Raw genomic sequence first — 15172 nt, 5'->3', positions numbered from 1 at the left:
GTGGAACATGTTCACCTATTTCATTGTTGACAACACGCACACACACCAAGGGCCCGATTCCGATCCGGTAAGGAAAGCATTTCCACTTAGGGCCCGATTACGATGCGGTTAGGAAGGCCTCCTAACGGCATTTGCTCCTTCCAAATAAGATCGGGAATGTGTCTTCCCGACCGAGGGCAAGATTATGATGTGGTTAGGAACATAGGCTTCCATAGAAGTCAGTGGGAGTCCAACCAAATCGTATCTGGAAGCAAGCGGATGCATCATACTCGGTCGGTCGGACTTTCCCGATGCGAGACGGTCGGGAAGCATTTCCAAACTGATTAGATCGGGAAGATTTCCTAACCGCATCAGAATCAGGCCCCAAATAGCACAAAAACTATGTTTTGACATAGGCAGGATGCTTAAGGCTGTAGTGTAAATAATGTAGTTGGTTTCTGGGCTCCTGTTTGTAGTTTTCTGGAAAACAGTAATCTGTGTTGTCTATGTTTGTTTTAGCACAGTGCTTCTGCACATGTTGCACATACTGAGGCCGTAGCTCGTTAAGTGTAGTGGTGTCGGCTACATCTTTTTGCTTGCCAATGAGTGTTATTATTAAAAGGGTTTGATATGTGGACTCACTGACTGTAAAATGTGTTGCCACAGAATGTGTGTGAACCTCCTCCTTGCAGGCCTGATTTAAGGGATATGTTGCGGCCTTGTAACCTGGAGCACATGAGGAGCGTGAGCGGGCTCCACGGGGAGAGTAATCTGCGTTCCTCTTGCTTTCCTGTAAATGCTCTCACCTTGAAGTCACAGAAAGAAAAGTAAACACATAGCTCCCTTGGAACATGGAGCCTGACATTTTTCATTTCTGTTTAAATGCACAGGATAGGTGACAAGCTAGGAATATTATTTAAGGGCCTGTTTACAGAAATTTAGATTGCTGAAGGATACAGTAAACAAGGTTTGGGCAAGGGAAGGGGTGAACTCAAGCTGGACAGCCTAAAGCAAATAAAGCCAGCAAATAGAAAGCAAGGAAATGTGAGTTACAAACCACAAAGCCAATGGTCAGCAATGGGCGGAATGCCTTGCCAGTGATGTCTGCAATAATGTCCCCAAGATGTCTGAATCTTTCTGAATGTCCCCAAGATGTCTATATGCTTTGACCTACCAAGGAAAGGATTGAGATAAAGCAACAGGCAGAGATGCGATAAGGAGACAGAAAGATACCTTTGGAGGGGGGGGGGGGTGGAGATCATGAGCAATTGTGCACTTTGTCCAAGTCTTAAAACGTTCCAGTGGCATTAACCTTAAAACAGCCCACAGAGTCGGGATGCGCTAGTTTGCATCAGTTAGTCAAACAGCTGAAAGCGCTTTAATGACCGGCCAGGAGCAGTGGGCGCTACATAAATACAATCTACAGTGACTCAGCTTGTGGTTTCCCTCATACTTTCTAATCCCTCACAATCCCTCTTCGGCAGCCCCCTCGGCCGGCCAGTCCTGTCACAGAGCTCTCAGGACGCACGCCCCAAAGGGTTAACACTTTCCCTTGTCTGGGAGGCCTGCCCCTCGCAGCTGAGCCGCCGGGTATGAATAGCTCTGCCCTGCTGTCTCCCGGCCTCTCTCAGCTCTGCTCTCACACTCGGGCATCCCTGTCCACCCCTCCTGCGCCTCGGGGGCTCTCGCTGAGTGTCTAAAAGGACCAGACCCGCCACTGCTGCCCAGCCAGAGGATGGCGAGCTACCTGCGCAGCCCGGCCGCCGGCCAGGAGTCCCAGCAGATGTGGGGCCTCAACAAGCGCCTGGAAGCCTACCTCTGCCGCGTCAAGGCGCTGGAGGAGGAGAACGAGCTCCTGAGGGGCGAGATCGAGAGCCTGAAGGGGTCTCGGGCCGAGAGGTCGTGGAGGAGCCAGTTTGAGGACGAGGTTAGCGCCTTGAGGGACGAGCTGGACGCTAGCTTCCGAGATAAGTATGAGGTGGAGCTGGAGCGGGACAGCCTGGCAGACGAGGTGGAGCTGGTGAAGAGGAGATGCCAGCGGGAGAGGGAGGCGCAAGAGGACGCCAAGAAGGAGCTAGCCGAGAACAAGAAGGCGCTAGAGGAGGAACGCAGGGCCCAGATATGGCTGAAGGAGAAGGCCGCCCAGCTGGAGAGCGAACTCGAGGCGCTAGCCGAGGCGCACGAGGCGGACAGGGCGGAACTCGAGCAGGAGGTGGCCAGCCTGTCCCAGGGCATGGACAGCTTCAGGGTGGCCCCGGTGGCCCTGGCGCCCCTGGAGCTGGAGGACTACTCCCAGCGGCTCTCCGAGGTGTGGAGGGGGGCCGTGGAGAGCTACAAGAGCCAGGCCTCCTCGCTGGAGGCCACCCTGGCCGAGTCCAAGGACAGGCTCTGGAAGGCGACCGAGGAGAGCCGCCAGAGCCAGGCGCAGCTGCAGGCGCTGGAGAAGGAGCTGGCCGGCCTGAAGATGCGCAAGGAGCTGCTGGAGCAGCGCCTCGCCCGGGAGTGGCAGGACCAGCGGGGGGACCTCGAGCAGTGCCAGGTGGGTGCGGGCACTCAGCTCCTCACCGGTGGGGTAGAGGGGTGAGCCCCGGATACACCACCGGCGGGCAGATCTGGCCTCTAATCCTGCGTGCGCCGCTTAGTCGCAATGTGTGATCCTGGGCAAATTATGAGCTGTAAAGGTTAACGACCAATGTTATGGACAGGATATATATATATATATATACATACACAGACAGACAGACAGAGAGAGAGAGAGAGAAAATGTGGTTTTCTGGTTGCCTTCAAGCAAAGTAGCTCATGATGAAAATCTGAGTAATGAATCCCTGGTGAAATCCTACTTCTCGACTGTTCGTATCTATACCCCCTTTCGGATAAAATGCTTCAATAAAGTGCTGTTGATAGCTTATAGCGGGGCGCTACAAATGTTATCAGGTAAGGAGCCGAGTGTCAGAAACTTCTGTGACTAGCACAAGATCACACATTTGGGTCTGGCAGGATTTAGAATTTGGATGTGTCAGCTCTCGTTCCGTGGCATCTCGCCTCCCTAGTCGCATAGCGACCCCGCCCATGTGAAATCACCTCTTCTTTAAAGCTTGATCTCTTTCCTAGCGGTGTTTTTGCCCCATACTCCCCTCTTCTCCCCCCTACATCTCCCGCCTGCGCGACGATCAAGGGTCCGGGTGTGAGATCCCAGCGTCGCCTCTTTGTGGGGGTGTTTCTTGGACAGCGGTACCCGCCGCGTGCATCGCCCTTGAGATAAAGGCAGCCTGCAGGCAGATTCAGGGTGTGGCTTCTGTGCTCTACAGCCGGGTGCCTATCCGAGAGCACTGCGTTAGAAAGATCTGCACAGCTGTTGCAGCGTGGCCACGTTTAAAGGGCATAATTCGACACCTAACTCCATGTTTTCAGACCCGAACTCGCTCTTCACAAATTATTGTTTTTTAAAAGTTATATATATACAAACGGTCGATTATATGCGGGTTTTTTTAAAAATGCCACGAACAATTCTTTTCAATAGCAAACATTTTTACATATTCTAAAGCAATGTAAATAAATTATAACAATTTTCACCTTAAAACATTATCCACAAAGTTCATCAAACGGTGCACATGGCAATACATTTAAATTAGTGTTTACATTTTTTAAACAAGTCGACTAGCTACGGTTTTAACAGAAGTGTAATGCATTAAGAACATACAATTTATAAATGAACAATTTATAAAGCGCATGGGTGCTTCCACGGGGGTGTCCCAGCGCTACTGTCAAATAAACAGCCTCTACTTCCATACCACATACGCCACGCTGTGATTTCCTGACATAGGAGTTGGCCTACCAAAGAGATTGGTCTGTGTGTAGTTTAAGACTAAATAGTCTTAAACATAGCTAGAGTTAAGTCCAACATTTATATAATACGACTTCAAATTATCACACGGGCAGTTTATTGCGCTAGAACAGAAGCAGTGACAAAAGACTACAAGTCCCAGAATGCATTTGCTTGTTCAGTGAAAGTCCAGTACTAGGAACATGGGGCTACAGTGACTTGGAGTCATCTGACCACACGAAGACATATGTTATTGTCCCGCAGGAAGAAAGTATGCCTTCCTCCTCAAGAGTCGATGCTTGCTTCCCATGCTCAGTTAAATATTAAAATATTTAGTTTCCCTAATGGGATGACCCCCTGAGAATGCTCCCCTGACCCCTGACATGCCCTGATGGAGCCGAGCGCCCATCTGCCTCCCCTGCCTGTGCACTTCCTGTCTCTGTCTCTTTAATGAATCCATCCCTGCTCTCTGAGGGAGCATGCTTCTGAAATTGGTGCTGGCTGTGAAATGCATGGGAGGAGGGGACTTAATGTAAGCAGGCCCCAGTCTCACGGGGCCCAAAAGGCCACGTCAGAATATTGGACACAGCTGCTTCTTTCAGCGGAAATGCGCCTTGTTTCTGTAGATCCCACTTAGCCTGCTTTTATGAGCTTCAGATTATGGCCCACGAGGGGTTGGGGCAATAGAAGGGTGTGCCCAGGATCACACAGCTGTGTTGACGATGGGCAGCAAGTTTAGAAGTCAGGTTTTATAGTCGTTTCACATTATGTAACTTTAACCACCATACCTCACCTCCTGCATGGCAAATAATGCATGCACTGGGTATGGGCATCTGTGCCAAATCCTGCCCTACCCAGGGTGGCAGACAGGGCATGCGCTGGGCATCCTCCTTCTAGGCCTACACAGTGTATAGGTGGCCGACATAAGAGTGGAGGCCAGAGAGTGCCACTTCATTATTTGTAAAAGGGCTGAATTCCTTTCTGTCTGGTGTCTTTAAAGTGTTGGTAGGGCTGGGTCAAAGTCAGGCACGTGCCAGCTATAATGATAGCCTGATAAACTTCTAGGAGCTCTTAAACTCCCCACTTACAGCGGCTTGTGAAAGCAGAACCGGAACCCGGATGCTCGCTGCCCCTGCCCGTGGCACTTTGGGGCTTATTTACAAGTCCCTTGTGCCGCCGGTATGTCACCTTTTCCCATATTAAAATCAGTGCTTAATTTGTAAAAAAAACATAAGTGCCAGGGCTCTCGCCAGGAGCCCACTGCAGCTTGCACCACACATTGACCCCGCCAGCGCTGCCAATGGCAGTAACAACACAACTACTAACCATCACACTCCTACACCTGTGACAATTCACCTACGCACGGCCCCCAAAGCTATAAGAATGGCTTGTGCGACAGTCAATAGCCATTTTTAGCAGCGCCACCATGTGGCAGACTGGTACAAGCCCAGGTGTTGACAATAAAGTGCTGGTGCTGAGCACCGGAAACCACTGGCTCAAATTAAGCACTGATTAAAAGTGATACATTGGTGGCGCAAGGGGCTTGTAAAAAAGGCCCAAGGAATAATCTCAGTGAAATTCAAAAGTTAACGCTGCTTTTGAGGGCATTAAAGCATCTCTGATGTGTACCCAAGCCACGCTGTAAAGCTCCCAATAGCAGCCGTTCACTTAGCTATGGGTGGTGTACTAACAGCACTCTCAGGAGTTGTATCATACACCCGCTGGGAGCCTTGAGTTGCCTATGTGAAGCGCCTCGAAGCGATGAGGGCACGGAGGAGGAACCCCCTCCATTTCTGCAGGAAGAACACAACCCAACTCTGTATTTTCCGTAGTGCCTACCCTGCCTCAGCTCACACATTTTGTCGAGTCGCTAATCCGTAGCTCGGATGCCTGGCGAGTGACAGGTGCACCGCGTTGCAAGGTCACACTTCTGGCCCACAGGCAGTCACAGGTTAACACAATATAAATTATGCGCTGCGCCCCAAGACAATGAAAGACCCCCACTCTGGAAACACACGCACGACACAAAAACACTACCCACGCAGATCACGCTGCTAGGACCACACCCTTCCAAGCAGGCACTCGCCAGTGTGAAGCGCACTGCTAACAAGCGCCAGCGGCTTATCAAGGCCGCGAAGCGCTATGCAAATGGAATTACAGTACAGCACTGACCACTACTCACAAGTATTCAGAAAGCCCATTTAACATTTTGGATGTTTGCCTTGTTTACCAGTCAAGGGCCTGATTTAGGTCTTGGCCGACAGGTTACTTCCGAGACGGGTATACTGGCAGCCGCATACGAATCTCATAGGATATAATGGGATTTATATTTCGGGGGACGGAATATCCTTCACCGTTGTGACAGAGTAACCGTCCTCCAAGATCTAAAACCGGCCCTCAGTTAACATGTGGTACAGGAGGGCCCCTGACCTCTCAACCAACCCCCCTTCGTCCCAAGGTCAATACATATCTGAGAGGATTCATCCTCAGGGAAGTGTTAGGACCTCCCCAGAGTTTGCTGGGAGGGTCCTTGATTTGTATTGTATTGTATTGTATTGTAATTGCATTTATATAGCGCTTGCTACTCCTGACGAGGCGCCAAAGTGCTTTTTCGGCGAGTAGCACGCTACTCTGGGACCCATAGAGGATTAGTGCATTCAGACACTGCAACTTTGAGAAGCGCCTCCTGGAATATGGCCTCCTCCAGCGCTACCCAACACCATAAAGGCCTTCTGTGCCTGTCCCGTTCCCTGGCTGAGGCACCGAAAGTGCAGTGCATGGGCAGGGCTATCAACAGTGCAGCATGTGCAGTGGCACCTGGTCCTAGCAGTGTGAGGGCCCGCTGCGCCCTCATCATGGCTGTCGCGCACTACCTCATTGGGGCTAGGAGGGCCCATTTCCTTCTTGCACTAAAGCCCCAAAAGAAGAGTGCCTGGGCTTGTGCTATCATTAGTGCAGCAGGTGCAATGGCACCAGGTCCCAGCAGTTCGAGAACACACCTCTCCCTGACTGTGGATGTCTTTCCCTACCCCATCGGAGTCAATAAGTCTTCTTTCCTTCTTGCATCATGGCCCACCTCACTTTCACTAGACCTCCAGCCGAGAGTAATAGTGACCCAGCCTCTGTGCAATTTTCAAGAGTAGATGTTGGTTTCCCTTTAAATGTCATGCCTGTACCCTGACCTCTGCCCCCACACGCCCCCTCTGTGGATTTCCGCCTTTCCATTGAGTTCGATGCAATTGGCATTCCATTCCATATAACTCGAGTATTTGCAGAGTGACAGTGCTTCTTTGTCCCTGTGCAGTGCCTATAGATTTACAATGATGCATAGGCAGCATGCCGCCTGCCCCAGCCAGGAGTGGGTGTGGTGCCCAGTGAGTGGAGGGCGTGGAAGGACGTCCTTGATGCCAGATGCTGGGCGGTGCTGTCCAAGTATGGACCTCGAAACAGCTGCAAAACAAGCACTTGGGTCTGGCCTGGCATGTTGGTGTGATGGGTAATATTTTTAATTTGTGAGTGAAAGCCACAAAAATACCTAAAAAAACAAGCATTGAAAATGCAATAGGTCTCGCAATAGAAGAGTTTGACATTTTTCGTTTTGCAAATGGATGAGTGGCGTTGCGTGGCTGAGTGGCGTTGCGTGGCTGAGTGGCGTTGCGTGGCTGAGTGGCGTTGCGTGGCTGAGTGGCGTTGCGTGGGTGAGTGGCGTTGCGTGGGTGAGTGGCGTTGCGTGGGTGAGTGGCGTTGCGTGGGTGAGTGGCGTTGCGTGGGTGAGTGGCGTTGCGTGGGTGAGTGGCGTTGCGTGGGTGAGTGGCGTTGCGTGTGTGAGTGGCGTTGCGTGTGTGAGTGGCGTTGCGTGTGTGAGTGGCGTTGCGTGTGTGAGTGGCGTTGCGTGTGTGAGTGGCGTTGCGTGGGTGAGTGGCGTTGCGTGGGTGAGTGGCGTTGCGTGGGTGAGTGGCGTTGCGTGGGTGAGTGGCGTTGCGTGGGTGAGTGGCGTTGCGTGGGTGAGTGGCGTTGCGTGGGTGAGTGGCGTTGCGTGTGTGAGTGGCGTTGCATGTGTGAGTGGCGTTGCGTGTGTGAGTGGCGTTGCGTGTGTGAGTGGCGTTGCGTGTGTGAGTGGCGTTGCGTGTGTGTGTGGCGTTGCGTGTGTGTGTGGCGTTGCGTGTGTGAGTTGCGTTGCGTGTGTGAGTGGCGTTGCGTGGCTGAGTGGCGTTGCGTGGCTGAGTGGCGTTGCGTGGCTGAGTGGCGTTGCGTGGCTGAGTGGCGTTGCGTGGCTGAGTGGCGTTGCGTGGCTGAGTGGCGTTGCGTGGGTGAGTGGCGTTGCGTGGGTGAGTGGCGTTGCGTGGGTGAGTGGCGTTGCGTGGGTGAGTGGCGTTGCGTGGTTGAGTGGCGTTGCGTGGGTGAGTGGCGTTGCGTGGTTGAGTGGCGTTGCGTGTGTGAGTGGCGTTGCGTGTGTGAGTGGCGTTGCGTGTGTGAGTGGCGTTGCGTGTGTGAGTGGCGTTGCGTTTGTGAGTGGCGTTGCGTGTGTGAGTGGCGTTGCGTGTGTGAGTGGCGTTGCGTGTGTGTGTGGCGTTGCGTGTGTGTGTGGCGTTGCGTGTGTGAGTGGCGTTGCGTGTGTGAGTGGCGTTGCGTGTGTGAGTGGCGTTGCGTGTGTGAGTGGCGTTGCGTGTGTGAGTGGCGTTGCGTGTGTGAGTGGCGTTGCGTGGGTGAGTGGCGTTGCGTGGGTGAGTGGCGTTGCGTGGGTGAGTGGCGTTGCGTGGTTGAGTGGCGTTGCGTGTGTGAGTGGCGTTGCGTGTGTGAGTGGCGTTGCATGTGTGAGTGGCGTTGCATGTGTGAGTGGCGTTGCATGTGTGAGTGGCGTTGCATGTGTGAGTGGCATTGCGTGTGTGAGTGGTGTTGCGTGTGTGTGTGGCGTTGCGTGTGTGTGTGGCATTGCGTGTGTGTGTGGCGTTGCGTGTGTGAGTGGCGTTGCGTGTGTGAGTGGCGTTGCGTGTGTGAGTGGCGTTGCGTGTGTGAGTGGCGTTGCGTGGGTGAGTGGCGTTGCGTGGGTGAGTGGCGTTGCGTGGGTGAGTGGCGTTGCGTGGGTGAGTGGCGTTGCGTGGGTGAGTGGCGTTGCGTGGGTGAGTGAATGGTTAGCTGTTGCTTATGCGACGTATAGCACTTAATACTAAAGAAGGCAGACCTTCTTAGCCTTTGTGAGAATAATAGCAAAATAAAAATAAAAACCAGATCAAGTCAAGGACGCAAACGGCACCATGCTATTGTTTATTTACTCAGATGATTTGCATAAAAATGTAACTTGTGAGCACGTTTCTCTAACTCTCCAATAATCCCATTACAACACTTTGCACAAATGAGATTGGGACTCATCCTTCCGAAGTCGAGAAAAATGTGCAACGCTGTGTTGTAGTTAATTTTTTTAATTAACAAAATGCAAATAATGTGGAGAGATTTCAAGTGATTCAGGAATGGGCGCCCGTGTAAAGAGAAAGTACGGCCGGCCTGGGCGGTGATGGTGACCAATTGATGGCACTTAAGACAACTTAACGAAAATTTCTGGAAAGGTAGAGAAGAATTGAAAATTTAACAAGCAGTGAGACATACAGCTTATATTTTGGATGCACTCTGTTAAAACGCAGCAAATTATTTGAAAAGCGCAGTAAACATAGCGCAGCAACATGTACATGTTGATACAGTCTTATGTCCGGTAAAATATAAACATTAACCTTGCCTCATGTGTGGCTGATAGAGACGCCGTCGGGCATGTGGAATTTCTTTGGCAGCGGAGACCTACATGATAAATTAAAGTATCCGATCCACTACTGAGCATAATGCCGAATGAAGCAAGCATCGCGTAAAAGTATTGTGAGCACGTTTCTCTAACTCTCCAATAATCCCATTACAACACTTTGTACAAATGAGATTGGGACTCATCCTTCCGAAGTCGAGAAAAATGTGCAACGCTGTGTTGTAGTTAATTTTTTTAATTAACAAAATGCAAATAATGTGGAGAGATTTCAAGTGATTCAGGAATGGGCGCCCGTGTAAAGAGAAAGTAAGGCCGGCCTGGGCAGTGATAGGGGAGGAGGGAGGAGAAATGCGAGTCACGGCAGCAGCAGCCTTTGATGTGCCTGCCGGCCGGCCGTGAATAATTAGGGGGTGAGAAATGCGCTCGGAGGGCTGCCTTTGATGTGGTAATGCGAGGCAGGCAGGCAGGCGGCTGGTGGCATTGTGCACGCGCTTTTTAGGGCTTGCGCAAGCGCAATGACCTAAAAAGCACATGCACTTGAAGGAATCGCCAGTGGAATCGCCAGTGGTGGTTAAACACTGGATAAGCCCCTATAGAGCTTCGCCAGCTATGCGCTGAAGCGCATCAGCAGGCGAGCCCTAAAAAGAAAACATGCAGCTGCATAAGTGCGGTAGACAATGCTTGCAATAAAATGTGAAAAAAACTTCCATATTATGTTAATAAAATAGTACCAGTGATTCCTGGACGGTGGGTGCAATTTGAACAAGCACTAAAATCCTTTTTAGTGTGAATGCTCATCACAGGAAAATAGGATTCTTACTGCCAGACAGTGCTTAAAAATGAAGTTCCAGGGCTCTCGTCAGGAGGCCACTGCAGTTTGCATTACACATTGCTTTAGCCAGCGCTGCCAATGACAGTAAAAAATACACCGACTAACCAACTATTCCAGGCCCCAAAAGCTATAAGAATGGCTTGGACCGCAGGTTATTGTCATTTTTAATGTATTTTGATTTAATAATTAACTGTTGGTGTGCTCTCTAAATTAGACAGCGCCACCTTATGGCAGACTGTCACAAGTGGCAGTGTTGACAAATAAGCTCTGGTGCCCAGCACCGGAAGCCACTGGCTCAAATTAAACACTGCCACAAAGAAAAGGTACTATTGACTTTTAATTACTCTACCCTCAATACATAGCTAAACTGAATGCTGGGGTGGGCGGTATCAAAATGTGAGTGACAGTTTAACAGACCAATAGATAAACAGGGCTAACCCAACGCCTACTATGTATGATGTACAGCTCTTTTGACATTTAACTCGATGTGGGCACTGACCTGTCCTAGCAGTGTAGATTGTCACTTTATTCCTTTGGATGCTGGCCCTGTAAGTGTCATTGGGCAGACAGATGCTACCACAGTGCTTAGGTGCCCAGGTGGTTTTGCCACTATACAGGCACACGTGGCATGTGCATCAAAAGAGGAAGAAATAGCTTCACATGGATTTTTTTTGTGCATTTTCCACACATGGCCTATTAGTTACTCTCCCTGTCTAGCCACCCATCTGGTGCACATTAGCTGCTCTTACAATAAACTAAATTTAATTAAAACTTTTCATAGCATCTTGAATTGCCACACCCAATTGGCTTTAGGCACTTACAGTGATTAAGGAACACAGCAGCACGCTGGCTGAAGCAATAGTATCAAAAACTGTGCTGCATTATGCAGCATAATTTGTTTTCCCGTGCCGCATAATTTAGTCAATCCTGTCGCATAATTTGGTGCTCCCTGTCGCATAATTTAAGCGGCCAGTGCTATATTGATCGAGGATAATTTGGGAATACTAGCACCTGGACTTGAAGTTCTGCGTAGTTGGGTACATTTGGGGTCCATGCTACGATGCCAGCAGGGCCGGACTGGGAACCACAACCGGCCCTGGGGGGGGGGGGGCAGCCCAAAGTGCTCGGCCGCCCCCCCCTCCCCACTAGGGGGTGTTGGAGGTGCCGCCGAGCTCTTTGCCGGGGCCGGTTTTCGGCCGATTTTGGTACAGGGCCGATTTTGCCCGGGGGATTGCCCGGTGCCCGCTATGGCCTGTCCGGGCCTGTGTGCCAGTTTGTGGAGGTCGTTAAAGAGAAAGGAAGCCAGGATTGGTGCAGGAAAGCAGCCTGCGGTGGAATCAAGACCCGCCATTGTCAGTGTTAAGCAGGCCAAGGATGCCGGGCGCGTGCTTAGTTTAGCATCCACCTCACGCCTCTGTCTTCCATCTCCCTCCACTTCCTGTCTCTGCCTCAGTTCTGCAGGCTCTTTTCCACCTCTACTTCCTCCCTTCGTCCCTGCATTGTCCCCTGCTTGACTTCACTCACACATTTGGCAGATGTAGAATGCTACCAGGTAATATATTTGTATTTAAATCCGTGATGCCTGTGTGCATTACCTACTGTAGGCGATGTAAATATTGTAGATCACACTGCCTCAGACTGATATTACTGGCGGGAGAGGGTCACCCGGCCCATCAAGGTCAAGGCCAGTTTGAGAAGGGAGCTGCCTTTCCTGTTACCCCTACTGATAAACTGACGAGGGGGTGTGACGTAAGGGCCAGAGCTGCTGACTTTGAAGCAGGGGTACCAGGTTCGAGTCTGGCGGTGGCTCAACATCCTGTGATTCAGGGCAAATCAGTAATCTCCCCGTACCTAACAAAAATGAATGTACCCATGTGGAAAGTAACTAGGGCTCATGTAAAGCGCTCCAATACCTTCGGGTCGAGTTTGTGCTGTATAAAACTGCAAAAAAATAAGATGGTAAAATCAAATAGAAGGAAGAGGAGTATTAGAGGGCGTGTCGTCTCTGCCCCACCCTTGATGAAAAAGAAAGGGATAACAAAACGTATTGTAACTTATACCGCTTGGTATTCCATGTCAAATAACATTTGTCCACTGGAGCTCTCCCAATCTACCAATAAAAGCGCATTTTTTAGGGGTTTTCCTAGAGGTGGTGTAGCTGCGGCCTGACCTCGCCATTATGCAGCGGTCGCTGCTCGTTTTGAAGGGGAGACTGAACCGTCACAAAAACATTCACAAGAGGAAAGTTATAGCAGTTCACACTCTTCACTGAGGTGTCAGTGGGGCCTGAGGGTCCATTCATTAGCGTGCAGTAGCCATAGAGGCAGTATTGATTTCAATGACCACAGGCGCGTGGCCCTGTCTACCAGCCCCACCAGGAAACAGTATTGGCAAAGCCAACCTGTTTTCCCTGCACGTTGTGAGGAGTGTCACCTGGGGAGAGCTCACTGGCGTAATGAAACTTGAGGGGAGCCTGTGAAAGGTAGGTGGAGGCCCCCCCTCCGGACGACATCAGGAGCTCTCCGTCCAGAGAACAGTGCTGAGGGGGCTCGCGCACCGCGGGGGCCTGTATTACACCACTGGGAGAGCTGCTGCCACTGGAATGGAGCGTGGCGACTATAAGCCTCTGGTGCGATGCTCCTGCCAGGACTGAAAAGTTACTTCTGCTGCTGATAAATGTGTGCTTGTGACGTATGCAGCAAGGAACTACTTACCTAAAGTAAGCAGCACAGTGTAATCATCCGCAAAGTGCTGTGGCCATGTATTGATCACATTAGCGTTTGCAGCAGACAGCTAGAACTGAAGGCAGGCAGAACCAGAAAGAGCCCCATTTTATGGGGTGATTGTCTGTCCTAAAATAACTTTGTCAGTAATTTCAAGATGCTCTTCCTGTGTGGTGCAATTGCTCATCAGGTGGCAAACATGACGAGGCAGATTTACTAAACTTTATTGCAATGCAGCACAGCAAGGGGAGTTGCAGCGCTGCATTGCATCAAAGGGAGAGAGCAGAAAGAGGTCTCACGTTGCACGCGCACTGCTGCGCACTGCAACGCTAGGCGCGAGACCCAAAAACTAAACCCAGTTACCTTGCCTGCTGCATGTCCGACGTCCTCTTCGGTCCCTCTTCTGTCTGCTCCGCGAGCTCCAGACTCCAGGAAGTTCCACTAACCAATCCTGACGCTACTCTCACCAGCATGAGAGTAGCACCAGGATTGGATGGAGCGTACTGCCTGGACGCTCTTTCAGACCCTTTAGGACCATGTTTTGCCTCCACCCAACTGTCTAAGACAGCTGAGTGGAGAGCTGCAAGGTGCGCATGTCACTTTGGCCGACTCAAGAGAGCCGGCCAAAGTGACATGCGCACTTTGGAGGGTCCATCCTGCTCGCTAGTCCTCTTCTGCTACCAATCAGCAGTAGAGGAGACACCCCCACTAATCCCGGCTGCAGGCTGCTGCGCTGCTAAACTTTAAAAGTAAAAAGGCAATGAAATCATATAATTGTCATTTTATTTTCCACGTTTAGCGCCACAGTGGGTGGGGGGTGATGCCTTTTCGCCCTCACGAAGAAACCGTTGCTGCACTAATGGCTGCCAAGCGCCAATGAAGGCACCATGGCACCACAATGGAAAAGTGCCTGTGTTGTGGTCAGAATAGTTTTTGTTTAGGAATGGACACATGCAAAGAGGAAGTACCATAAGGGAAATAAGGATAAGGATATTTTTCCTTGTTACTCCAGCCTTGGGTAGGTGCACCATTTTGGGACACACCCAGGTTTACTGACTTTAGTAAATATGGGTTTACATCAGAAAACGTGTGTGAATGCACAGGAACACCCATGTAATGTATCCAGACGGAAAGTACTGCAAGGCAGTTCTATAAGCTTCCTTGGGGTATTTTTCTTTTTACAAAACCAAGCAAAGACACGAAATTCGCGCTTCCCGTATCTTCGTAAATACCAAAAATAGATTTTGCGTTGGGGCTTTGTAAAAAAGGAAAGGGGCAACCCGAAGCAAAATCGTGGTAAGTCTGGGCCGTGGTCTTTTCAGTCTTCCAGTACCTGCCTCTGAAAAGTATTGTAAACTATTTTGTACTTATATTTTGTACTTTTGAACTTTATATTTATTCAGGAGGGAGAGTATATTTACTACAACTGATGAAGAGTGTAACTATACAGTTCACAAGAACAAAATTCGAATATGCGTCGACATTTAGGTACTAGTTACTGAATGGTGCCTAGCACCTTAAATAAAGAAACATAGTACAGTTTATATGCTACATAACATGCACCACACGTATTTGCATTCGTGTAATGTTACATTAGGGTGGAGGATAAGAGTGTGGGGTGGACTTGGAAGAAGTACAGGAAGAAAGGTTTGGGAGAATAGCAAAAATCAACCCAAAGGTAGGTGAAGAGGACCTATGATTATTGCACAGCTGCTTAGAGCCTAGCATGGAGGATGCTAGCCTACGGTTAATGCACAGCTGCTCAGGGCCTAGCATGGAGGATGCTAGCCTACTTCTAATGCACAGCTGCTTAGAGCCTAGCATGGAGGATGCTAGCCTACGTCTAATGCACAGCTGCTTAGAGCCTAGCATGGAGGATGCTAGCCTACGTCTAATGCACAGCTGCTTAGAACCTAACATGGAGGATGCTAGCCTACGGTTAATGCACAGCTGCTTAGATCCCAGTATGGAGGATTCTAGCCTACGGTTAATGCACAGCTGCTTAGATCCCAGTATGGAGGATGCTAGCCTATGGTTAATGCACAGCTGCTTAGAACCTAACATGG

General features: G+C 50.4%; 1 protein-coding gene across 1 annotated transcript in view; it reads left to right on the top strand.

Moving 5' to 3' along the window:
* The first annotated feature begins 1607 nt into the window (after positions 1 to 1607).
* The window catches only part of NES (nestin), a 78679-nt gene continuing 65114 nt past the window's right edge, over positions 1608 to 15172 (top strand). Inside the window, exon 1 of the mRNA XM_078669836.1 lies at positions 1608 to 2518. Within this exon, the coding sequence (XP_078525962.1) occupies positions 1715 to 2518 (804 nt within the window). The 5' untranslated portion in view covers positions 1608 to 1714. The remainder of the gene's footprint in view (positions 2519 to 15172) is intronic.

This window comes from Lissotriton helveticus, chromosome 12, assembly GCF_964261635.1.
Source record: "Lissotriton helveticus chromosome 12, aLisHel1.1, whole genome shotgun sequence".
Lineage (NCBI taxonomy): Eukaryota > Metazoa > Chordata > Amphibia > Caudata > Salamandridae > Lissotriton > Lissotriton helveticus.
The sequence above is the reverse complement of the archived record's forward strand: the minus strand, read 5'-3'. Positions and strand labels throughout refer to the sequence as shown.